Source organism: Macaca fascicularis, chromosome 9, assembly GCF_037993035.2.
Source record: "Macaca fascicularis isolate 582-1 chromosome 9, T2T-MFA8v1.1".
Lineage (NCBI taxonomy): Eukaryota > Metazoa > Chordata > Mammalia > Primates > Cercopithecidae > Macaca > Macaca fascicularis.
In genome coordinates this window covers 126,279,808-126,307,072 of record NC_088383.1, presented here as the reverse complement: position 1 = coordinate 126,307,072, position 27,265 = coordinate 126,279,808, and the positions used below count along the sequence as shown (strand labels likewise).

At 36.8% G+C, this 27,265-nt stretch overlaps 2 protein-coding genes across 7 annotated transcripts in view; one reads left to right on the top strand and one right to left on the bottom strand.

Moving 5' to 3' along the window:
- PDZD8 (PDZ domain containing 8) overlaps window positions 1-27,265 on the top strand; it is a 118,313-nt gene that overhangs the window by 83,725 nt on the left and 7,323 nt on the right. For 2 of the 4 annotated variants that reach the window (XM_045361611.3, XM_005566544.5), the window contains 2 exons: window positions 11,472-11,634; window positions 16,301-21,304. In XM_045361611.3, coding sequence (XP_045217546.1) covers window positions 11,472-11,634; window positions 16,301-18,504 — 2,367 coding nt within the window. In that variant the 3' untranslated portion in view covers window positions 18,505-21,304. Of the gene's footprint in view, window positions 1-11,471; window positions 11,635-16,300; window positions 21,305-27,265 lie in introns of those variants that run through there. The other 2 variants (XR_012418217.1, XR_012418218.1) reach the window with 2 other exon arrangements.
- SLC18A2 (solute carrier family 18 member A2) overlaps window positions 22,370-27,265 on the bottom strand; it is a 38,988-nt gene continuing 34,092 nt past the window's right edge. For all 3 annotated transcript variants that reach the window (XM_045361612.3, XM_045361613.3, XM_074002859.1), the window contains one exon: window positions 22,370-24,650. In XM_045361612.3, the coding sequence (XP_045217547.2) occupies window positions 24,546-24,650 (105 nt within the window). In that variant the 3' untranslated portion in view covers window positions 22,370-24,545. The remainder of the gene's footprint in view (window positions 24,651-27,265) is intronic.

Below are 27,265 nucleotides of genomic sequence, written 5' to 3'. Positions count from 1 at the left end.
GTTACCCAGGCTGGCCTCGAACTCTTGGGCTCAACCATTCATCCCACCTCAGCCTCCCAAGCAGCTGGGACTGTAGGCATGTGCCACCATACCTGGCTTGTCGGCAATTGTTGACAATTGATAAAAACTTTTTTATGTCGTAGAAACAGTATTTCTCTTCCCACAGAAATCTTTTTGATTTCAACAAAATTGAAGCCTATTGGTACAAGATAAACCACAGAAAGTACAACCTACCTTTATAATGTATTTGTAATATATATATAGCACTTTGAGCTTAATGAGATATTGATTATAATATATTTGTGTCTTTAACACAATGCCTGGTAAGCTAGAACATGTTAGAGAGAAACAGATACTCACTAAAGTTAAGCCAAAAAAAGGTACTTATTCTAAGGATATTAGGTTGTTTCCTGGACCCCAAGGGCAGGCAGGCATCAGGGCCACTATTCATGGTTGTGTGGGTTAGCCTCTGCACAACTTTAAGCAGTAGTACAGCCAGGCCTTAGAAACAATCTAGAATGAGAAACTAAACCACTGTTAGGCTAGTCCCTCTGTTTCCTCTCTGCTCCTGGCTGTTTGTGTGCTTTATTCTTCACTCTGGAGACCGGCACTCTCCATTTCCCAGTCCCTGAATACACACACAAGACAGCTCAGCTACAGTATGTTTATTCGATTCAAGGAAGCTCTGAGTCTGAATTTCAAACATCCAGGAAGGAAATCTGGTCCTGCTTGGGTCTAGTGTGTACCCCTGGACTATCTAATGAGGCAGGGCAATGGAACCATGTTATATAAGCCTGGCTGTTCCTACTATTACCATATATGGAATTAGAGGGTTGCAGAAATAGTCCCAAAGCTGGGGAAGGGCTTGGCAAACATTGGTGTATATTTTACTTGAGCATATAGTAAATATTTAATAAGCATGGTTAATTTTATTTCCTCTTTTTCTTACAAAGTATTATGCCACAAAGTACAGGTTTCAAGAACGTATTTTAGCAAATAGATATTAATAGGTCTTGTAAATTCCATACATATTTATTGCAAGATAGCGTAGGACCTTTATTAGATAATCAGAATATGTAGGATTTTATGATATGTTACATGAAATGCTGCTGCTTTTTCTTAGTAAAACATGTTCTAACTAGGGTAGGAGTTTTCTGTTAAATCTCACTTGATATCATCAGGATGGTTTTAATTTCTTTTTTTCTTTCTTTTTCTTTTTTTTTTTTTTTTTTGAGATGGGGTTTCACTCTGTTGTCCAGGCTGGAGTACAGTGGTGGGAGTACAGTGGTGTGATCATAACTCACTGCAGCCTCAGACTCCTCCTAGACTCAAGCTATCCTCCCACCTCAGCCTCCCAAGTAGCTGGGACTTCAGGCACATGCCACCACACCCAACTAAATTTGTGTGTGTGTGTGGAGACAAGGCCTTGCTATATTGGCCAGGCTGGTCTCGAACCACACCCCTCCGACCTCAGCTTCCTAAAGCTCTGACATTAAACCATGAACAGCCTTAATTTCTTGATGTTCCTCCATCTCTTTGCTCTAACAATGCTACTGTGGCCCAGAATGATAGCCTCTCTCAAGTCATCCCACATGTCCCACCCCAACTCCTAGACTGTTTGTTCAAATTTTTCTCATGCTTTAAGACATAACCTAAATGTCATACCCTTACAGGAAGGCTTTCCCAGACCACTCACCCAGAGGCAGTGTTTGCCTCTCCTGAATTCCTATTGTACCTTATCCATACATGTCTCGTGGCACGATAAGCTTTAGTCTTAGAGTATAGCTTAGATACTTTCTAAAATCTTGGTAACCAATATTTAGATATTGGTCTCAAAAGATAGGGTCTTTGTGATCTGAACAGCCTCAGGACCTTGGAGTTTATATGGGTTACATCACCACAGATTCGGACTTGCAGGGTTTGGCCTGAAACTTCCAGACAAATTCCATGGATGTAACCAGATGACTATTCAAAGGGGAGAAGTGCCATGACCCCATTTATTACCTCCCTCATCACAGGAATCTTGACTGTGAGGGATCAGGTTTTCTTTGTTTTCTGAAAGAAACACAGAAAGCAAACTTTTACCAGCTATAAAGATTTTGAGTGAGAAGTTCTATAGATGTTAACTTTTCCTTAATTGTAGCTTATCTTTTGGAATAGAGGAGCACCCAGATTTTTATAGAACTTAGAAACAGCCAGTTGGCTTCCCATAAGAAAGGAAAAGCTATTACTGATCATTGTTGGAATTGATCAAGGGTCTCTTCCATAATCTGTATTTGTAATAATATCACAGATACTTTCTCTATACGTTCACCGCCTTTGCTCTTTTTAAATAAAGATATTCTGATCAGCAGTTTAAAGGACAGTATTATATTGTTCCGTGTTCATTTTTTCTTCCCTCTATTTTTATTTGGATAAATGGCTGTAAGAAATAGAATTTTTTCTTCCTGCTATTCCTTTTCCCCCTTCCTTCTTTCGTTTATATCTAAATATGATATTTCTTTAGTCTCCTGCATAGAGGGAACTTTTCGATGGGATGAAAGTTACAACTTTCTGAAAAAGTAGATATCTACTATGATTGGTGTAATTTCTGCTTTTTGGAAATAATTATTTCTAGTGGGTTTGAATGGGTTGTTTTCCGCTTATTAAATGTTGACATTTAAGTCACCATCTTTGTCTCTTCTAATAAGACAGATTTTTAAAAATCAAATAATTGTAAAATTGTTTTAGTTTTGGAATCTTGAACCTATAAAAATAATCTTTGAATACTATAACACAGTCTGAAAATTCTAATGTCTTGCATTGATGTCCATTTCATAATATGTTTGCCTTGTTTCCACAGCCAGATCATTTATTCACAGCAGACTGGTTTTTAAAAAAATTTCCTTTTGCAGTCCCATTGTTTACTAGTAGTGATAAGTTGTACTAATAACAGTAATAATAAGTACTGAGCCTTTTCATAGCCTCCCCATCTGAGATAGGTATTATTCCATTTCATAAATGAAGTTCAGAGAGGTTAACATTTGCCTAAAGTCATAGGTAAGCATTCTTATAGACATCATGATATCTTACCCTGAGTATTTCAGTTTGAAGCTTCTGAAAATAAAAACATTTTACATACCCACAATAACAATTACAAGACAAAAAAGCTGATAATTCCCTAATTTCACCTCATTTTCAGCCATTTTAAAATGTCCTATAAATGTTTTTGTACTAAAAAAAAAAAAAAACTAGGATATGATCAGGATTCATATGTTACCTGCTGGGGCGCAGTGGCTCACACCTGTTATCCCGGCACATTGGGAAGCCAAGGTGGGTGGATCACTCAAGGTCAGGACTTCGAGACCAGCCTGGCCAACATGGTGAAACCCCATCTCTACTAAAAATACAAAAAATTAGCCAGGCATGGTGGCGCATGCCTGTAACCCCAGCTACTTGGGAGGCTGAGGTAGGAGAATCACTTGAACTTAGGAGGCGGAGGTTGCAGTGAGCCAAGATCATGCCACTGCACTGCAGCCTGGCAATGAGACTCTCTGTCTTTAAAAAAAAAAAGTTACCTTGAATTATTACATCTTGTATTTTTTAAAATCTAAAATACATAATCCCTTTACCTTTTGGGAGGGGTGGGGTGTACTAATTATTCTTATCTGATCATTCCTTCTGCATTTGTTAAATGGCTTCTTTTTAGCAGGAGTAGAGGTGAAGTAAAACTTCCCTTCAACTGGGTGCTAAATAATATGTGATGAATGAATAGGTTCATTTACTAGCTAATCACGAAAGCAGTACTTATATATAAATTCTACAATTAAAGTACAGTCAGCCCTCTGTATCCATGGATTTATATCCCCAGATTCAGTCAACTGTGGATTGAAACCCAACTGTGGATGGTGAAGGATCAGATTTTCTTTGTTTTCTGAAAGAGAACTAAAACTACTAAATTTGTAAATGGTGGCAAACTTTCACCATCTATAAAGATTTTGAGTGAAAATTTGTATAGATGTTAACTTTTTCTTAATTGTGGGTTATCTTTTGGAATAGGGAAGCACCCAGATTTACATCTCAGGATTCAGCCAACTATGGACTGAAACCCAGTAGCTGTGGATTAGGACCGTGAGGACTGTGATGGATACAGAGGGCTGATTGTACTGCCTCATTTTGTATAAGGCCTCATTATATGCCTCATTGCATATGTATCTGAACATACACCGATTTTGTTATCCTCGAGTGGGGTCCTGAAACCCTTGTGGATATGGAGGGCCGACTGTTAAAGCTATGTTGAAAGAAAAGAAACTTTCAAGAAAAAGGCTGTTCAAGACAGAATGTAATGATGCCCAGCTTTGCAGTAAACAATATGTAGTCACAATATCGTAAACATTATATGCTGATTTTTAGTTTTGGAACCAGTCAACCTTGTAGCTTCACTATAGTTACAAAAGGAATGTAATAGTTGTCAACTTCGATAGTAGAGTTTAGAAGGTAGAAGTATAAGGAGGAGAGAAGGAGGGAAGAATATAAAGTCCTGATATCAAATAGATATTGTCTGTAGCTGATAAATAAGAAATATAGGGGTATAACTGTATTGATGATAGTTACAAAGAAGTTATGTGGAAGAACTAAAAACAGTGCTGTAATTCCTATAATTTGGGGGAAAGATGAGTAGCCTCCTTGTCTGTAATAGTAGGAAGTCAACTTTTTTCTAAAAGTTGGTGTATTATATTTAGACAACATTGTCTAAAATTTGGTATATTAAGAAATGACTATGTATGCATATTATCTAGAGAAAAAAGGTAACCCCCAAAACGACTAAAATCAAGGAGTTTAAAAGCAATTGCTATGGTGTGAGGATGGGGTAACGGGGACTTGAGGAGACAGGACTATTGCTCTTACATTATTTTTCTATATTTGATTTTTTAACCACATGCAAATATTTGATAATTACAAGTTCTGATTCTTTTTAATAGCAATAAAAACTTGAGTTACATTTTTTTTTCTTTCAGACACACTGTTCTTCTTATATGTGGTTTCATTCTGTATATACAGCCCAGTAATTCCAGCTATGTGTAGGTCAGAGTCAGTATGCATTTGATTGACATAAGCTGAATGAAAAAAACCATATATATTGCGTTTCTTCCTTATTAACTTAAGGGTCATCTAAATTCATACCAAGTTGTCTTTTATTAAATTAGGTAAATTGGAAAACTAAAGGTTATCTGAATTAGTGATTTGCATATTTAAGCATCTTAGGACAAAAATTGGCATATTTAAGGTTTTGTTTTTGCTTTACTTTTAGTAGCTTTATTTTGAGGTGTAATTTAAACAATAAAATTTACTAAGAATACAGTGAATTTTCATAATTGTATACAATCATGTAACCTATACCTTAGTCAAGATAGAGAATGATTTTATCACCTCATCCATTACAGATGTTCCTCAACTTACATTGGGGTTACATCCAGATAAACCCATTGTTGTAAATTGAAAATAGTGTGTTTTTTACTTAACAATATTTTCAACTTATGGGCTTATCCGGATGTATCCCCCGTAATAAATTGAGGAGCACATGAAAGTGTATTGCTTTCCCACGTCGTAAAGTCAAAAAATCGTAAGTCTAACCCTCATAAGTCAGGGACCATCTGCTACTTGTGTTAGAGTTCACCTCATCATTTGACCAGTTCTTGGCTCTTACCAATGATGCTCTGTGAATATTGGCATGCAAGTCTGTGTGTGGACATGTTTTCATTTCTCTTTGGTAAATATCTAAAAGTAGGATTGCTGGGTCATATGGTGAGTGTATGTTTAACTTGAAAACGCCAAACTGCTTTCCAAAGTAGCTGTACCATTTTATATTCCCACCAGCAACATCGGAGAGTTTCAGTTGCTTCACATCCTCAGCAACACTTGGTATTGTCCACCTTTAATTTAGTCATTCTAGTAGGTATGTAATATCTCATGATTTGAATTTGTATTTTCCTAATGAGTAATTGAACATCTTTTAATATGCTTGTTGGCCATTCGTGTATCTTCTTTTGTGAAGTATCTATTCAAATATTTTGCCCACTTTTTATTGGGCTTTTTCTTGTTTAGTTGTAAGAGTTATATATTCATGGATCAAGGTCCTTTCTCAGATGAATGTTTTTCAAATATTTTCTCCTAATCTGTGGCTTATCATTTCATTTTCTTAACTGTCTTTCAGAGAGCAAAAGTCATTAATTTTATGAAATCCATTTTATAACTTTTTTCTTATATAGATTTATACTGTTTGTGTCCTGTTTAAGAAATCTTTGCCCAACTCAATGTCATAAAGATTTTCTCCTGTATTTTCATCTATAAATTTAATAGTTGGCTGGGCACGGTGGCTCAAGCCTGTAACCCCAGCACTTTGGGAGGCCGAGACGGGCAGATCACGAGGTCAGGAGATCGAGACCATCCTGGCTAACACGGTGAAACCCCGTCTCTACTAAAAAATATACAAAAAACTAGCTGGGCGAGGTGGCAGGTGCCTGTAGTCCCAGCTACTCGGGAGGCTGAGGCAGGAGAATAGCGTAAACCCGGGAGGCGGAGCTTGCAGTCAGCTGAAATCCGGCCACTGCACTCCAGCCTGGGCGACAGAGCGAGACTCCGTCTCAAAAAAAAAAAAAATTTAATCGTTTTAGTCCTTAAGTTTAGGTTCATTTTCCTTTTCTCATGAATTTTTATATAGTGTGTGAGTTGAGGTTCACTTTTTTCCCTATTCAGACATCCACTTGTCTCATACCTTTTTCCCTATTAATTAATCTAGCACCTGTGTCAAACATAAATTGACCATATAAGTGTTGTTCTGTTTGTGGACTATCATTCCATTATTTCATGTGTCTGTCATTAGACCAATACCACGCTGTCTTGATTTATCTAACATATAGCAAGCCTTGAAATCAGGTAGTGTAAGACCTCCAACCTTGTTATATTTAAGGAGTGTTTTGGCTGTTCTTGGTCCATTTCTTCTCTAAACGCCTGCAAGGATTTTGACTGGGATTGTTTTGAATCTGTAGATAAATTTGGGAAGAACTGGCATATTTACAATAATGAATCTTATATATGAACCATGGTATCTTCTCCATTTATTTAAGTCTTCTTTAATTTCCCTTAAAATTCTCATGATAATGCAGTATATTGTAATATGCAGCATATAGGTCTTAGACATCTTTCACTAAACTTAATCTTAAATATTTTTAATACTATTGTAATAGATTGGGGGTTTTTTAATTTTTCTATTTATAATTCCATATATTCTATAATTTATAATTGTAATTGTAATAATTTTCTGATACATAGACACTCATTTGACTTTCGAATATTGACCTTGTAGTCTGTGACTTAATTTCACTTAATAGCTCTAATAGTTGTTTTGTAGATATCTTGGAATTTTCTATGTATAGGATCATAGTATCTGCAAATAAAGACAGTTTTTTCCTGCCTTCTGATCTTTACACTTTCCTTTTTTTTTTCATTACACTGATTTTAACTTCTAGTACAGTGTTGAAGTGGTAAGAGCAAAACTCCTTGCCTTGTTACTGATCTGAGTTATAAAACAAAATCTTTCATCTTTGAGTTTTGTGTTATTTGTAGATTTTTGTAGATGTCTAATCAGGTTTAGGAAGTTCTCTTATACTTCTAGTTTGTTGAGGGCTTTTACCATTAATGAATATTGGATTTTGTTAATTTTTTTGCAGTTATTGAAATATGGCTTTCTCCATTGTTTTGTTAATATGATAAATTACATTGATTCACTTCGTTATGATTATTGTCTTTTTTAATATATTGCTGGGTTGAATTTCCTAAAATTTTGTTAAATTTTGTATCTTTTTGAACATTAGAGAGATTAGTCTGTACTTCTATTTTCTTGTTTTATGTTTGCCTTGTTTTATTTTTTTCTTTCAGAATTCACCAGTGAAGCAACCTAGTTCCCAACTGGGAGAGGGAGGTTTTTGTGTCTTGGGAAGCAAGGCTTATAATTATGAATTTAATCTATATAATTGATATAATCATGTATACTTGAAAAGAATGTAGTTTACCATAGTTGAGTATAATGTTCTATAAGTGTCAGTTAAATCAAGGTTGATGATGTTGAGTTTGCCTGTGCCTCCACTTATTTTTTCTGGTTATATTGGTTGCTGAGAGAGGGATGAAGAAAGCAAGTTATACCTCTAGCAGCAGCTTTAGTAAAGTTACATTGCAAAGAGATAACGCTTATAAGGATAGGAAGAATTTGTTACCATGTTTTATGGTCTACCACTAAGTTCATTTTACTGTTCTCTGTACTTTTGTATATATTAGAAATTTTCTGTAATAAAATCTTAAAAACCAAACCCTCTCAGGTGATATTATATTCCAGGGAATGCATGTTGAAGCCACAGCGTGCTTCACCGTATACGGGAAAAATATTTAGGATTTCTATTTATGTTTATTTTTTACATTGTCATTTTAAAAGTTCTATTTTGGTATATGTTTTGTAGGGCAAGGCATATCCAATAGTCATAAATAATTTTAAAATATAGATGCATACATATGGGAGAGAATTATGTATTATATGTTATTTTACTATTCTGGTTTTAAACTAGTAGTTTTACCCTCATGGAAAATCAGTTTTATTCCAAAAGTTATGTATCATTGGATGGTCTTGAACCTTATCTTAAATTATGTTTTTATGCAATACTTATTTTTAAATGCTTTGTTTTGTCAGGTTTTTAATTAAGAGGTGTTTTTATATTCTGAAACTCCTGAATCATGTCAGAACTTAAATTAAGGTGATAATTTTCATTTCAGGGAATGCTGAAATTACAATCTAAAATTAGGTCAGTGGTGTGCAGGCTTAAAAGGAAACAAAAACCAGCTTTTAACAAACAAGAAGTAAAAGAAACAGTGTCTTAATGTTCTGTTCCCTATATATACTTGAAATTAAGAGTATTTACTAATAATGAGTAAAAATTGGGGAGAAAGTGAGGTAATGTAATATTGGCCCTAATTATTCCTACTGAAAACCCTATCTTTTTTTTTTTTTTTTTTTTTTGCATCTAGAATGTTTACTGCAGGTATCATTTGAATTAAGAAAACCAAAGGGAAAGCTATGATTTATAGATAGAAAATAAATTAAGAAACTAAATTACACTAATACCTTACACTAGCCTCAATTCACTTCCTAACCCTACCCCCTGAATCTCCATTGTACTTTTAAAAGCAGAGTAAATCACAAACACATTCCAAATGCAGGTGTTAATTTTTAAACTTTACAGTACTCAGACTTACACTGTTTAGGTTTTGTACCCATTTGCTATCATTAGCTTCCTGCAGTTAGAAAAACTTACATTCCAAATTTCAGCTTTGGCAATCTGTATATTAGGAATGTATTTATTTTCCTGGATTTGAGAGAATATGTTCTTAAGGGTTTTGTTAAAAGCCTTAATCGTGTACAGCACTTTACATTGTAAGGTGATTACTTGCTGTGTCATAAGGCAGGGATTGGACAAATGTCTTGGGAGATTTAAACACAAATTACATGTTTTGGAGGGGCTTTGTGTTTTGTAAACCTTTAGGTAATTCAGAATTTGACCACCTATCGCATTTCTTGAGCACAGTATGATTAAGATTTTCCTTAAAATAACAACTTTACAAAATTTGTTAACACCCAAATTAAAGAACAACTTCCAGTGAGGGTTCTTTTACCAGCCAGTATCATTAGGTAGGAAAATTGAATTTCTGTCCAAGTGGGATTTATATATTAAAGCAATACAGCCAGTGATATATTTGGATGTTAGGGTATTTGGCAAAGTCCCTCATGAGATATCCTTGAAGAACAGGACTTAAGAAATGTGGACTGCAGAATAATACAATTAGACTGATTTGTAATTGAGCGCCATAAACACTAATTGAATTCTTGTCATCAGCTGGGATGTAGCACGCTGCCTGTTTTTTTTTTTAAATCAGTTGTTTGAATGAGGACAAATAGTATGATGATGATGACGTTAATTCACAGATGATGTTAATCTGGTATCCACATTCCTGAAAATTGGATGGCAGGTTTATTTAGAAAACAAAATGATCTTGATGGGTTAGAACAGGACATCTCATTAACAATGTAACTTTTTTTTTTTAATTAAAGATGGGGTCTCACTGTGTTGCCCAGGTTGGTCTTGAACTCCTGGGCTCAAATGGTCCTCCCACCTGAGCCCTCCTGAGTAGCTAGGATTACAGGTGTGCACCACCATCCCCACCACATGATAACTCCTTTTTTTTTTTTTCTGAGGTGGAGTCTCGCTTTGTTACCCAGGCTGGAGTGCAGTGGTGCAATCTCGGCTCACTCCAACCTCCGCCTCCTGGGTTCATGCCATTCTCCTGCCTCAGCCTCCCGAGTAGCTGGGACTACAGACACTGCCACCACACCTGGCTAATTTTTTGTATTTTTAGTAGAGACAGGGTTTCAATCTCAATCTCCTGATTGATGTTAGCCAGGATGGTCTCAATCTCCTGACCTCGTGATCTGCCCACCTCAGCTTCCCAAGTCCTGGGATTACCTGCATGAACCACCACGCCCGGCCGATAACTCTTATTAAATTATAAATGTAAACTCTTTTCCTTTGCCTCTTCCCAAAAAAGAAACTTTAAGAATACACTGGTCAGGGGTGGTGGCTCACGCCTTTAATCCTGGCACTTTGGGAGGCTGAGGTGGGCGGATCACTTGAGCCCAGGAGTTTTGAGACCAGCGTGGGCAACAATGGCAAAACCCCATCTCTACACAAAAAATACAAAAATTTGCCGGGCGTAGTTGTGCACAACTGTAGTCCCAGCTGCTTGGGAGGCTGAGGTGAGAGAATCGCTTGCGCCTTGGAGGTGGAGGTTGCAGTGAGCCAGGGTTGTGCCACTGTATTCCAGCCTAGGTGAGAGAGTGAGACCCTTTCTCAAAAAAAAGAAAGAAAAAAAGAAAAGGATACAGCATAAAAAATGGATTTTCCAAAGCACATATAATGAATGGCATAGATCATTTTCATTATATTTGAAAAAAGCAAGATTCAGAATTATATTCATGATTCATGTCTCAGTTTTATTGAGACAAGTCTCAATTTTGTGTTAAATATATATTAGAAAATATATAGAATAGTTCTAGATTGTATCATTAGGAATGGTTTTCTTTTTATTTTGCCTTTCTGTTTATTTCCCAATTTTCTACAACGAGCATGGAGCAAGGAGTAATAATAAAACACATTGAAGATAAAGTGTTTAATTTTTTTTATATGATTTAAATGTGTAGTCTAAGGATAGTTAATTTATATTGTTACAGTAAAGATTTTCTCCTTTATTTGTCTTTAATAATAGTCACCATGATACAAAAGTCAGCATCCAGCCATGGTGCTCTCTGCACAGAACAGTCTGTTACTGTTTTCTTCCTCTATTACTAGGAATCCATTGAATCCGTTTTCGTTTTTTCCCCTTTATCAAAGGTTGAATTAATAAAAGGGAATTTACAAAGTGTTGGACTTACACTTCGTCTCGTCCAGTCAACTGATGGGTATGCTGGGCACGTCATCATTGAAACTGTGGCTCCAAACTCACCTGCTGCAATTGCAGATCTTCAGCGGGGAGATCGACTTATCGCCATTGGAGGTAATTATGCTAATATGCATATTTATACTTTACAGATAAACTGCAAAGTAGGTGTGAGGTTTTTCCTCCCTTCCTTTTTCCTTGTTTCTATAATATGCATATATTACTTTTATAATGAAATAAAGTAATAAACTTTATTATAAATAAACATTCGAAGGAGGCCTTCAAAATACATTTAAAACATACATGCCATTTTAGTTCTAATGTATAAATCTTTAAAATACTTTATTTAGACCACTTTTATATAACCACTCTATTCCTTCCCTTCCCACCTTCTACTACTCTATTTATTTTTTCTTGAATGTGAAAGTAAGGACAAATAAACAGTTAGGTTATCTTTCTGTATGACTACCACCATTGCTACTCTGAACCTAAAATTGGTCATATTAGCACTACTGCCCCCATCACTTAGCACTAGATAATGAGCAGCAGAGGAACTAACATTCCTTTTCCAGGAGGGCACATCTGAACTGTCCTGTGACCCTGTGTCATCTGAATGGCCAGCCATTTGTTAATATGTTGTTGCTCAGAATTCAGCCCAAATCACTGGTGGAAAAATGTGTCACTTACATGCCTTCCTATCACTTGGATTGTTAACAGTAAAAACTCTCCGAAGTTAGCAGATTATTTGTTTGTATATAAATGTCTAAGCAGTAGGACTCACTGTGCACAGCAGTGGAGGGAAAGTCCAAGCCTTTTCAACCTTTGTAGTACCTGTCCCATCTATTCTAGGCTTGTTGAGAGATTTCTTGAACATATGGTTGGTCACAGTTGATCTTCTCAGGGCAATGTGATATTTTTTTTCACAGCTTAGACAATAAATAAGTTAGAATAGTTCCCAAATCAAGGTGCAGTTGTCCTTGGTTACATGTCAAAGAAACTCTGCCTTTGATTCAAATCCATCTTGACAATAAAATAATGAAAATTATTTAGTTGCATACCTGGGAGCCCAATTAATATTTTCACATGGAATCTCTCTGATCATGGCATAAGCAGTGCTTCTCAAACTTTCCCATGTATGCCAGTCACCCAGACCTGATGTTAAAATGTGCATTCTGAATCAGGAGACCTGTAGTGGGGCCCAAGATTCTGCATTTCTCACAAACTCCTCCCAAATGATGATGCTCATGCATAAACACTTAGGGAGGCATAAAATAGACATCATTCATTATACTAATATTTAATATTTTGGTTTTACCTACAGGATGGAACTAATTTTTTTGGTCTCTTTTGGTGGTTGTGTTTCAATTACACAAGTAGTAAATACCTATTATCAAAAATAAATTAATTAACCTAAGCGATATAAATGTATACAGAATGAAAAAGCAAAAGTCATCCCTTGACATCTAACATTTGTTAATAATGATAACAATAGGCTGGGCTCGGTGGCTCACGCCTGTAATCCCAGCACTTTGAGAGGCTGAGGCGGGCGGATCACCTGAGGTCAGGAGTTCGAGACCAGCCTGGCCAACATGGTGAAACCTGTCTCTACTGAAAATACAAAAATTAGCTGGGTGTGGTGGTGGGTGCCTGTAATCCCAGCTACTCAGGAGGCTGAGGCAGGAGAATTGCTTGAACCTGGAAGGCAGAGGTTACAGTGAGCTGAGATCATACCATTGCAGCACTCCAGCCTGGGCAACAAGAGTGAAACTCCATCTCAAATAATAATAATAATAATATTTATTAAGATGAAGGGCAGATACAATACACATTTTTTTTTTGAAACCTTGGGATATAACAGAAAAACTTTTGTATGTGTCTCTTGTTTTTTGTTTTTTTCTGTACATAAATATATGCCTTTCCCAGTTTTTGTTTAGGAAACAAATTTCTAAACTGCATTTTTGTAATAGTCTTTATTTCTTTCAGCGTGTTGTAAACTTTGCCCATGTCAACAGATATTTTTCAAAACATTTTTATATAGCTTTGATTCATTTATATGGGTATATAATTGGTGATAATTGAAATAAGATTGGCAGAATATTATATTTGAAACTCAAAATGGAATTCATTTTACTGTTTCCTCAACTTTTGAGTATGTTTGAAATATTCCAAAAGAAAAATCCAGACTTGAATGGTGTATTCCTGAGAGAGAGTTATAATCGCCATCTCCACAAAACACCTGATGACTGAGGAATAGATGAGACGAGGGCAGATTTTTAATCATAAAAAATGAGTTCAGATTGAGTTGAAGTTTTTGCCTACTGTAGATCATTAGATGGACTCATTTTTCATTTATGCATATGACAAACTATAATTTTGCTGAGACATAGTGTGGTTAGAAGGACATAGTAGAACTTAACACTAGATAAATAATGAAGCACCATATTAGAAAGCTCTGAATTTCCATGTGATAAGTTTGTAGGCTAAAGGGGCAAAAACTTTAGGAAAATTTGGTAGCAATATGTTTGTTGTTTAAAGTAGGGAAGGTCTGAGTGAGAGATTGCAGTAAAGGGCTGTTTATTGCTAAAGTGAAGGCCAGTTATCAGGAGGATCTGAACAGGGAAGGAAAATGGGCTGAAATCACAAGTTTGAGTTGACAGCTGAATGTTTCTAGGGAGTCAGCTATCCCTAGGATTCAGATTAAGTTAACTGGGAGTGGCAAGTTGATTGATAGTAGTGAGGACAGAGAGACAGTCAAAGAAAGGTTTTAGCTCTGCTGAAAATTTAGTCCCAAAGGAACGTCCAGGTGGTGAAGTCCAGTAGTTGGGAATGTAGAACTAGAGTGAAGAAGGGAAACCAAAGAAAAAGTTGATAGTTTTTGAAACTACTGGAGTAGCTGTAATTTACCAGGGAGAAAGCAAAAAAGGGTGAGAGAACTAGTGCCAAACTTTGGTAACAGTTGCATATAAGGTGCACGTGGTATAGGTGGAGAAAAAGAAACTAGAGGAGATGATCAGAACCAATTGTGTAAAGTGTTGTGGAAACAAAGAAAAAGAAAAATTTTAAAGAAAAAGCAGGAAGGAAGAAAAAGTATAAGGATAATTGATGGAGCAAAGTCAGGAAGGAGATAGGATTGGATCCAAAGTAAGTATACAAATAGAGGGATACTTTCTCCTCTGAAGATAATACTAAAAATGATTGGTAGGGAAAAAAGGTAGCTTCATATTGATCTTTTTGGCAAATAAGGTGATACCATCCACAGAGTAAAAGAGAGTAGGGAGAGTAGACTCTAGGGAAACAGGAAAGGTTTGCAGCTGATATTTGAGAGACTTAGTTGTTTAGAGACCAATCAAAAGAATGCTAAGCAGCCCTGAACACCTTGCCAAAGATGGATGGCTAACTTCATGCAGATCCAGGTGGCAAGCTCAAGAGCAGGAAAGGGCAATAGTGGGGCTAGTAAAGCTAGGGATCAAAAAACACGAGGACAAGACAATAAGATATTGGTAAGAATATCACTGTAATCTTGAGACATAGGGTTGGATAGAAGAGCAAGTGGTATGAGGAGACCAACAGGACCATGAGAAGAAAAGAGGAATGATTGGGCCGGGAAGTTGCCTAGAAGTAGTAAGCAGACAGGATTGTAAGAGGTGAAAAATAGGAGATTGTGATCAGAGAGTAATTGAAAATGAAAGATCTTTGATGTGGACAAGTTCCAAGTGATGACTGAGTCTAAAGGCTGATCTTCCCAGACAGCTAATGTAAGAGGACACAGGTTGAGGAACCCTGAAGTCAAGTTATGAGAAGGGGGTGGTATTACTTAGATTTCTTTAGGATGGCCCTAAGATCTTTGGAAAACAAAGAGCCTTCTTATTCTTTCTCTAAGTTCTACATAAAGGGATAGCTTGGGCAAGTGCTGTTTTAGAGAGTGTGGGAATAGTGACAGGAAACAAGTAGCACCTTTCAGTGCTAACACACCTAGAATATCTATAGAAGAATACACTAGAAGCTACTAAGGTCAGGGAGGGGACAGTATGTCTGGGAGATAGAAGTGGAAAGAATATTTTTTACTGTACATCTTTTTATACCTTTCGAATTTTAAACTACATGTAACAATTAAAAAATTAGAAAAATCAAAACTTAACATAGATATTACAGATGCAGATAGTAACCAACTTGTTTAACTTCAAAGCAGTTTATCCCTTACTTGTTCTTTCTGGTTTTGAAAAAGATGAATGTGATGGATAGAGTTGATAAAAAGAATCTGTAAAAGTGTTATTCAGAGTATAGTATTTTGCTACATTATTTTCAAGCACTGGTCTCTTAATTTGAATCATTCATCATATGTCTTGTAATCCCTGGAGTATTTTAGAATTTCCTTCAGTGGAATCACAGCTTTCCCTAAGTCTGATATAGCCATTAATAGAAGCCTTTAAATAGATCTCCCTCTGTTCACTTCTTCAGTTCAAACTGAGAGATGTCATCTAACCTATGAAGAGATAAAAAGCAATTAGGAATTAGCATCGTGGCACTCTTTTAGGGATCCTATGTCATCATCTGGTTTGAAAAGATAAACATCTCCAGGATATCAGCACATTCAGGGTTTGAGAATTAGCACACCAATTCATCAAAAAGCCAAATAAGATATTGTTGAGGTTTTCCTATTACTCTTCTATTAGTTAAATAACCAGAGGTAATGGCAATTATATATATTTAATTAAATATATTTAACAAATGTAATTTCTATTGCAGTAATTTACGTGTTTTCCCTTTTAAAATCTTAAACCAGGTGTGAAAATTACATCAACACTGCAAGTATTGAAACTTATCAAGCAGGCTGGTGACCGAGTCCTGGTGTACTATGAAAGGCCTGTTGGCCAGAGTAATCAAGGTGCAGTGCTGCAAGATAACTTTGGCCAGTTGGAAGAAAACTTTTTGTCAAGCTCATGCCAATCAGGTTACGAAGAGGAAGCTGCCGGGTTGACAGTAGATACTGAAAGCAGAGAGCTGGATTCTGAATTTGAAGACTTGGCAAGTGATGTCAGAGCACAAAATGAGTTCAAAGATGAGGCACAATCATTAAGTCACAGTCCCAAACGTACTCCAACAACACTTTCTATTAAACCCCTTGGAGCTATATCACCAGTTTTAAACCGTAAATTAGCTGTAGGAAGTCACCCACTACCACCAAAAATTCAGTCCAAAGATGGAAATAAACCTCCACCCCTAAAAACTTCTGAGATAGCAGACCCAGCACAAGTGTCAAAACCCACCCAAGGATCCACTTTCAAACCACCCGTGCCACCACGACCACAAGTGAAAGTTCCTTTGCCTTCCACTGATGCTTCAAATCAGGCAGAACCAGATGTTCTTGTTGAAAAGCCAGAGAAGGTGCCGCCACCTCCTCTTGTAGATAAATCTGCTGAAAAGCAAGCAAAAAATGTGGATCCCATAGATGATGCAGCTGCATCTAAGCAATTTTTAGCAAAGCAAGAAGTGGCCAAAGATGTCACTTCAGAAACTTCCTGCCCTACTAAGGACAGTTCGGACGACCATCAAACATGGGAATCATCAGAAATTCTTTATCGTAATAAGCTAGGAAAATGGACAAGAACCAGAGCATCCTGTTTGTTTGACATAGAAGCCTGTCACAGGTACCTAAACATTGCATTGTGGTGCAGGGATCCTTTTAAGTTGGGAGGTCTCATCTGTTTGGGGCATGTTAGTTTAAAACTTGAAGATGTGGCTTTAGGATGCCTAGCTACATCAAACATGGAATACCTTTCCAAATTGAGACTGGAAGCCCCCTCACCTAAGGCAATAGTCACTAGAACTGCTCTGCGTAATCTGAGTATGCAAAAGGGATTCAATGACAAATTTTGCTATGGTGACATTACTATTCACTTCAAATATTTGAAAGAAGGAGAATCAGACCACCATGTAGTTACTAACGTAGAGAAAGAAAAAGAACCCCATTTGGTTGAAGAAGTTTCTGTTCTCCCTAAAGAGGAGCAATTTGTTGGACAGATGGGTTTAACAGAAAACAAACACAGTTTCCAGGATACTCAGTTCCAGAACCCAACATGGTGTGACTACTGTAAGAAAAAAGTTTGGACTAAAGCAGCTTCCCAGTGTATGTTTTGTGCTTATGTTTGCCATAAAAAATGTCAAGAAAAGTGTCTAGCTGAGACTTCTGTTTGTGGAGCAACTGATAGGCGAATAGACAGGACCCTGAAAAACCTTAGGCTTGAAGGACAGGAAACCCTCTTAGGCCTGCCTCCTCGTGTTGATGCTGAAGCTAGCAAGTCAGTCAATAAAACAACAGGTTTGACAAGGCATATTATCAATACTAGTTCTCGTTTATTAAATTTGCGTCAAGTCTCTAAAACTCGCCTTTCTGAACCAGGAACTGATCTCGTAGAACCTTCACCAAAACACACACCCAACACGTCAGATAACGAAGGCAGTGACACGGAGGTCTGTGGTCCAAACAGTCCTTCTAAACGGGGAAACAGCACAGGAATAAAGTTAGTGAGAAAAGAGGGTGGTCTGGATGACAGTGTTTTCATTGCAGTTAAAGAAATTGGTCGTGATCTGTACAGGGGCTTGCCTACAGAGGAAAGGATCCAGAAACTAGAGTTCATGTTGGATAAGCTACAGAATGAAATTGATCAGGAGTTGGAACACAATAATTCCCTCGTTAGAGAAGAAAAAGAGACAACTGATACAAGGAAAAAATCACTTCTTTCTGCTGCCTTAGCAAAATCAGGTGAAAGGCTACAAGCTCTAACACTTCTTATGATCCACTACAGAGCAGGCATTGAAGATATAGAAACTTTAGAAAGTCTGTCTTTAGACCAGCACTCCAAAAAAATAAGCAAGTACACAGATGATACAGAAGAAGACCTTGATAATGAAATAAGCCAACTAATAGACTCTCAGCCATTCAGCAGCATATCAGATGACTTATTTGGCCCATCCGAGTCTGTGTAGCAGACAGGTCTATTTAAACTTTCAAATGAACGGGGTAAAGTTGCATCTAAAGTACCACAGATACAACCATGTTTAAATCCTCTTATGCACTCTGGCCTGCTTCTCCAGTTATCTGCTTGTGTAAGAACAAAAATGAAAAAGGTTGTTTTCCAGTAAAAACATGACCAGCTTACTAATTGGTTGTTTTGGATTGCATTTATAGCTATGCTTTTTTGGGTTTATACTGGGAATTTATTTTTACTAATTTATTTTTAACTTTTCTAATTATGTAATTATATAAGCTAACTTTTCATGTTTATGTATGTATAGTGTCCCCTTGTGTTATTTTCCTTCCTCTTGGTTTTTGAATTAGTGTTAAATAGAATACTGTCTAGATTCTTAAAATATTTTCATTTCCATCATGGTTATAACAAATTTGCTGCATGCCCAAATTGACAACAGCAATCATTGAGGGAACAGGTTTTTGAATCTTTCTTTTGTGTTAGGAAGTTTATCGTCTCTACTTGCTTGAGATTTTTGTTATATTGGGGGTTTGGGGGTGCTTTTTGTTTTGTTTTTGCCAAACATAACATGAAAGCAGATGCTGCAGCTTTAGTCTGTTATGCTGATTTAGTTAAAAAAAAAAAAAAAACTTTTTTACATATATTGCTTGCTTTCAATACTCCTGTGAAATTTTTTTCTAAAGCTTTTGTGCAGCTGTATGGTAAACATGGTGATTAATTTGAAGAGCTTACACTGAAAGACAGTGTAATAGGAAATATATGTAGAATGCAGTTGGTCAAGAATTTTGTAGAGGATAACAAGACTTAATTACTGAAAAACAGTAACATAGCATTTTGAAATATAATCTTTTAAAATATTGATGCTTTCCTTTTAAGTGGAAATTTAAATTTTATGATTAAAAGTTTAAACATCTATGATAATTTTCCTTATCAGTTCTCCCATAGGAAATAAAGCATGTGAAAGGGTATTTAAAGTTTTGTAGGACTCTTTTTAAAATGACTGTGTTGATAACTAGTTTGGGCTGGTTTTGTTTTAGAAACATTTTAATGTAGGAGTATTCTGTGAAGGAAAGGAATCATGCAAAATATACTTATTGCTTTGGCATCTCACAGTTGTAAAGGAATAGTGATCATTCTGAATACTTCTGTAGTAAGTATTCATTAAGAAAAGAATGAGAAAAACAGACAGTATTCATACATAGGAATTGGGACCAGTTCTCTAAAAATGAAGATATACTCATACTGGGTCCATTTTATGGATTCCAGTAACACATGACTGAGGGAAAACAAGTAGGCTTGACTGCTGTTGGGGTACCTTAATAGTTTGGGTCTGTTATATATCTATAAAATAGACAAGTATATGTTTGTCCCTTGTGTAGGTAACTGCTATGATGATTGCTATATAGTGAAACTGACATGAGTTTAAAACTAGATGGAGCAGCTTTTATTGCTGGCAGGAAAAAGCATGGTGTAATATTAAGGATTGGGGCCCAGGTCTAGAGTCCAGGACTCCATAAAAGAGTTTAAGTTCAAGCCCTTCCATTAACGAACTGTGCAAACATAGGCAGTTACGAAAGGACTCCATCCCACAGTTTACCCATCTCTAAAATGGGAATAATAATACTTTCCCTCCCTCACAGTATTGTTGTGAGGAAAACAATAGCATAACTGCAAAAGTGCTTTGAACAGTAAAAAGATATACAAGTAAAAGGCATTATTTATATGAGTGAGAAAGACATTTTTGAGGGTAGAAAAGTTATTCCACTTTAAAAATCAATAGCCAAGTCTTATGCCTTTTGTTACTTTAGGAAGTAAAAATTTCAGGTACTAAATACCTTTCTTAGCCAAGTTTATAACAAAAACATCCAGTATACTTCATTACTTATTTAAGCGTGATCTCTTTTTCTTTCTTTCTTTTTTTTTTTTTTTTTTTTGAGATGGAGTCTCGCTGTCTCCCAGGCTGGAGTGCAGTGGCATGATCTCGGCTCATTGCAAGCTCCGCCTCCCGGGTTCACGCCATTCTCCTGCCTCAGCCTCCTGAGTGGCTGGGACTACAGTTGCGGCTAATTTTTTGTATTTTTAGTAGAGACGGGGTTTCACCGTGTTAGCCAGGATGGTCTCGATCTCCTGACCTCGTAATCCACCCACCTCGGCCTCCCAAAGTGCTGGGATTACAGGCGTGAGCCACTGCGCCCGGCCACATGATCTTATTTTAAAAGAACACTGCTATAGAAGAATTTACACACCAGATTCCCTGAAAGCTAAAGTATTGTTCTGTAACTTACACTTGAAGCAGTCTGCTCAGTGTGTAACCACAACTGATTTTATAAAAAATAACTTACCATTGATAACCTGGAAGGTGGACTACTTGTAAGTGGCTGGTGTTTACTGATTAAACCATGGAAGTTTTCATGATACCCAAGCATGTTGCTGAAACTGATGCATTTGAAAGAGCTGTTGAAATAATGCAGAACTTTGGTTTTATAAGAATCTACTCATGTTTTAAAAGTATTTAACTACGTAGACCACAATTATAGAAAGCTCAGTAATGCTGCTAATGACGTTTGTAAACTATATCTGTAATGTAGTGCAATATTTTTATATTTCACTGGGAGAGGCAGTAGAGACATCATAGTTGTACTTTAGTGCAAGCGGGGGAACACTCCAAATAGCCTAGAGTATAGTAAGGTATAAAGCTTCAATGAAAAAAGCTGTATTATATTACATTACTGATGTAATCTTGCTGCCATGCTATGTATCAATAGCTAAAAAATAATAATAAAGACTACCACAGAAAACAAGAATATCTTCATTTAATGACATCTTTAAAAAAGGTGATTGCTGCATCTCTATGGAATTATCTTATGGTATAATTTGGCCATGCAGAAAAGCATAACAAAGTCCACTTTTCCTGAACAAAATTGCTGTTTTGCAGACTGCCCCAAAACATTTTTTTACTATTGTTTCCTTATGGATTATCAAGTTTATGGGTTTTCTTTGGCTATGTATTAGTAATTAGACTTTAAACATTTTCTACGTTAGTGTTAGCTGAATGAATGGTTTAGACAAACTGAGCAACATTTTAGCATAGCAATCATAATAGGCTATATTTCTTCATATCAAGCTTTACATTCAATATCAGAAGTACTTGAAATAAGTGGCTATTTTGTGATGCTGGGAGGAGAAAACACAAACCTAAAAATTTTGAGGGGTACTATCAAGTTCTAAATGTATAGCTTAATTTTTTTAAAGCAATTTGGAAATATTTGGCTCTTACTAATAAGATAAATAATAAAATCTTAAGTTCCCTAAAAGTGAATAAATTTTAAATACCTACTTTTAAAAATATTCCTTAACTTCCAAATTGACATAACAGCTTTTCTTACCAAAAAAAAAGGGAGAGGTTCCCCTAAGTCCTTTTGGGCCATAGATCCCCTTTTAAGATCTGATTAAAGATGTGGACTTTCACCACAGGAAGATACCCATTGGCACACCATTCAAAATGTATCAGATTTCAAGGGTTTTACGGAACTCCCCTGGGTTTATGTCAAATGGGTGGATATTACAGCTATTTTCATCAGGTATGGTTATTTGTTGACAACCAACAGGACAACAGTGTTTATAGATGCAAGGATAACTTACTGGTTTTTTTCCACATTGAATGTGTCTAATTACATATCTCAATTTAAAATAAATTGTGGGAAGCCAAAAAAGTATGGTCAAGCTAACCCGGAGTGGCTTTTACCTGATTCCTACAAGCACAGAAGAATAGTTTCTAATTAAATATCCACAGTCAAAATGATACCTTATGTATTTTATTCCAACAACATTTGGTTTATAAAGGAATACAAACAGGCACAAAACATGATTCAGAAGATTTATTAAGTAAACTTGGTAAAATATGGACAGATGCACTTAGCAGTCAAACAGCTGAATATTCATTGCTACCTCATTCAGGTTTTTGTATCTGTATTACCAGGTACGAACATAAAAACCTCTCTTCAAAAAATAAATGTTCAGAGAACTGTATGTTATTTGTTCTTGTACGTACATTAAAAAAAAAAAAAACTTTTCAGTCTTGCTAACCAAGAATATTAGTCATATTCTATTCTATGACTTATAATTTTTTTCCCCAAGTACAACCTATCTTTTGCTCCCAAAGCAGTTCTGAAGGTTTTATTTATATTTTATCTTATCTTGAAGGACCAACAGCAGGCATACCTTTGCCAGGCCTTCTTGCAGAAAGACACAGAGCCATGAAGGCAAAAATAAAATTGCAATAAAGTATACGGTATTGGGGGCAGGGAGAACCAGAAACCCTCAAAGAGAACCAATTTGTAACACGTTCTTTTTTAAGGCTCTACCCCTGTAGAAGTAAGAAACTAGCCTGCCTTTTTAGCCACATGAGAATTTCCTCCAGAGCCATCTTCCAAAGTAGCAGACTTGGCCAAGTTGACCAATGCCAAATAAGTGACTTGGAAGTTTGTTTGCTTCAAACGCACTGCAGTTGGAAACCAGACTTGAAATAATCTAAGCCCCACAGAAAAGCTTCATGAAACAAAGGAAGTGTTACTTTCCTAGAGAATAAGAAAGTCACAAGATTGAGGAGTCTTTGTTCTAAAGTTCTTTGCTCCTTGATGTCCAAGTTAACACAAACACAATCTTAGCTTAACAAAACTAAGTAATTTTTGTTTATGATTATAGAACTGCAGGATTAACAACTATTATTAGAGACATTCCACACTGCACACTCCAGTCGTATCTCTTAACAAAACGACATAAATTGACAATGTTCACTAACAGTATTTGCTGTTACACTGAAAAGGCACATCAATGTTGTCATGCTTAGAAAAATACACGACACTGAACACTGGATGATGTAGTTAGCACATACATTTTTAGATGTTCCATTTTTCTTTTCTGCCTGATCACTATTATTTTTACTTCTTAATATATGATTCAAGACATAATTTCATTCCTCATTTTCATTTAAAACTTGTCTTCACATTGATGTGAACAACTTTCAGGAATCTAAAAAATCATAGTTTCAGACAACCTAAAATAAACATATTCCTAGAAAACACTTGGATGATCTGCAAACAGATCAAAGATATAGTCAGATATTGAAGTCAGAGCATCTGTTTTTAGCCTCTTGTTTCTTTTTCTAAAACTTGAAGTAGATGGCGATTAACCTTATCATGTTTAAACAACCTTGACAGTGTAAGGTACATGTACCCTCAGTTTTCTTTCATCCAGTAAGACAATCAAGTATGCATCTTAAAGGGAAAGCTTTTAGTTCATAACAATATGTTTGGTTGCTTTTCTCTGCTTTCAGAACATTTACTATTTTTCCCTTATTGGCTTTAGTGTCTGCTGCCAACCAGATAACGTGTTAACATACAATTTACAACTCTTCTAGGTAGGTGATTACATAGGAAACTAACGCCAGCTAAGATTTATGGATTCAAAAGATAACTGACACAAGTTCTTGTCCTCTACACTTGAGAGAACTAGCTCTGTAACTCATAAATATATTGATAGTAACTACAAGTTAAATAACACTCATGCAGTGTCACTATATAACTTGCTGTCTTACTTGATTCTGTTTTTCAGACTTCATTCTAGTTTCTCTTTGTTAGAAGAGTCTCAGAGATAATGTGTGCTTTAATTTTAAACACTCATTACCAATATGATTTTTGCCCAAATGTTTGCTAATGTAAGTTAAAAAATTATATTTGGTTTGGATTCAAATATTTATAGATTTACACAATACCTATTTCATCAAAATATATTGTATGATATTTAATAAAATCAAATACATAAAATAAAGTTTCAACACTATTTATACAAACCCCTAGAAAAGCTTCTTTTTCTTTATAAGGCTGTTGGCAATCGACCATAACCATGGAAAAGAAATAATAACCTTTGGTTTTACTCTTTCACCAGGGATGGATGGTATGACTAAGACAGTTCTGGATGAGTCGTGTCACTGGAAACACTGTTTTATACAATTAAACACTTGGACGATTTTTGAGGGTCTCAGTCACTTTCAGATTCTTCATCATCACCTATTGGATAGGACTGGATATTATTCTGAGTGTACATTTTTGTTTTAATAGGGCAGTTGTGATCCATGAGAATAGCCTAAAAGAGAGCAAAGTGCAAGTATATTAACTTCTTGTTTCATAAAGGTAAGATGGTTTTAACCTACTGTTTTTAAGGATTATTAATTTGAAAGCTATGTAGTATTACTTGCTATTAACCAGTCATTTGGAGCAATCGCCAGACGCCTGACCTAAAAGACCTGTAGTTCTCCACTCTAAAAATTCCAGGCAATTGGAGACAGCAGAAGTGGTCCCTGCAGTATTTTCATTATATCTGTCAGGGGCCATAAGTCCACTGTGGGAACTTATACTCCATGAAGCAAGGGATAGGCAGGTTAGGTTTGTTATACTTAGAATCTTGGAATTGGGGAATGGGGATCCTGGAGGTCACCCAGTCCAACTTCTGTTTACAGACATCATTGTGGCAACACACCTTGAAAAGATTTGCTCTCTCCTTAATGAAAGAAGCCCTCACGTGTGAGAAATGTACCTAAGTCTGGACTACAACCCGTTTCCATTGTTTGCATTCATGAATCTGGTTCTGTTATCTTTTTCTTTTTTTTCTTTTTTTGTTTGAAACGAAGTCTTGCTTCATCAGCCAGGCTGGATCGTGGTGTTATGATCTTGGCTCACTGCAACCTCCACCTCCTGGGTTCAAGCAATCCTCCCACCTCAGCCTCCTAAGTAGCTGATATTACAGGTGTGCACCATCACGCCCAGCTACTTTTTTTGTATTTCTAGTAGAGACAGGGTTTCACCATGTTGGCCAGGCTGGTCTTAGACTCCTGACTTCAAGTGATCCCCCTCCTCAGCCTCCCAAAGTGCTGGGACTACAGACATGAGCCACTGCACCCGGCCAGTTCTGATATGTTCACAGGCTGCCCTTACAATCTTTTGTTGTTGTTTTGAGACAGAGTCTCACTCATGCCATAGTGCACTGGTGCAATCTCAGCTCACTGCTGCTTCCCGGACTCAAGCCATCTTTCCACCTCAGACTCCTGAGTAGCTGTGACTACATGCATATGCCACCAAGCCTGGCTAATTTTCAATTTTTTTTTTTTTTTTTGGTAGGGATGAGATCTCACTATATTGCCCAGGTTGCTCAAACTCCTGGGCTCAAGTGATCTTCCTGCCTCAACTTCCCAAAGTGGTAGGATTACAGGTGCAAGTGACCATGCCTGGCCCCCAATCTTTTAAGACCATATTATCATGGCCCGTTAGATTTTTTCTCAGGCAAAACATGCTAGAGCTATTCTTTTTTCACACATGTGATTTTCAGACCACCTCTCCCCAATCCTAGCTGTCCTCTAGCTTAAATATATGATTTTTTAAAAATCCTCTTCTTATGAGCATGAAACTCTCATGCCCTCCTTTATTGTTACTGAAAATTTAAAAACTGTGACAAAAACGTGCTGCTCTGCTTTCAAACCAGATTGTCAAATAAGTATTTGCTTATATTTGATAACACAGCTGGCATTTATCATGCCAAGAGCATGCTAAGCATTTTAGAGAAAATGCATCACAATAACCCTCTGTGGGAGGTGAGAAAACAGGCACGGAGCAGTTAAAGAATTTGACCGAGGGGTGTACAGCTAGGATGCGGCAGACAGGAGTCGCAGCACTCCATGGTAGTTAGACGAGCACAGAGGACAGCAAGGGGGCGTCATGTGCAACTAAAATGAATTATCAGGTATGTCTTGAGTTTCTCTCCATGTGAACTACTCCCCCAATATTTTCTTTTTGCAGTTTGCAAATCTAAATAGATAAAAATGTATCTGATGTTGGCCTATTGCAACCCATCTTGTCTGTTAGCTATTACTCCCAGCTCTTGTCCCCAGATAAGACTCCACTCAGTGCTTAACCCATTTATCATTTCCCAGACATTCTCCAGTGATCTGTGTAACATGTGAAGATAAGGACTTCCTTGACCCTCTTAAGTTAGGCTGCCAGCTCAACCTGTCAGCTTCTAACTTAACTGTTTCTTTTTATGCTGCTTGCCAAGTGAATTGATACTTGTATTCAATAAAGAGCTCAATTTTTAAAATAATGGCGGCACTAGACTTGGTACACCAGGACCGTTCTCCCCACGTAACACAAAGGTTTAACCCCCCTAACAATAGATGTCTCATCACCCCAAGATTAATGATTCTCGAGGAAATGTAGGGGTGGAGAGATGGAGCAGGTTAAAACATGAAATTTGACAATGGTCCTCTCGTGACAATGGTGTCAACAAACTTTGAGAAACACTGCCCTAGTTACATGGCATTATCTAAGACTATAGCACTGTCATCTGGCTGACAGCAGCTGACGGAACACCTATGAGGTGTTGCATGTCAGTGCCCTTAAGGTCCTATCCCAGCATCTTAGTTACCTCCCTGCACGGGCAAGAACAGGGACTCCAGGGTCCCGGGTGGAGTGCTCACTTCTGATTCAGTGCCCAGGGAAAGCTATCCTGTAGAGGCGGGAGTTGAGGTAAACTTTGAAAGATGGAAAAGATTTGGACAGCAAGGGAGGTGGCAATGAGTAAAACATGAGTTATTTACCAAGCAGGACACTAAGCAAGCCACCCTGGCCACCACAGACGTCTGCTGAGGAGGCACCGTGAGATACCAGTTGGGACACCCAACTGGAATGCAGGGCATGGGGCCTCGATCC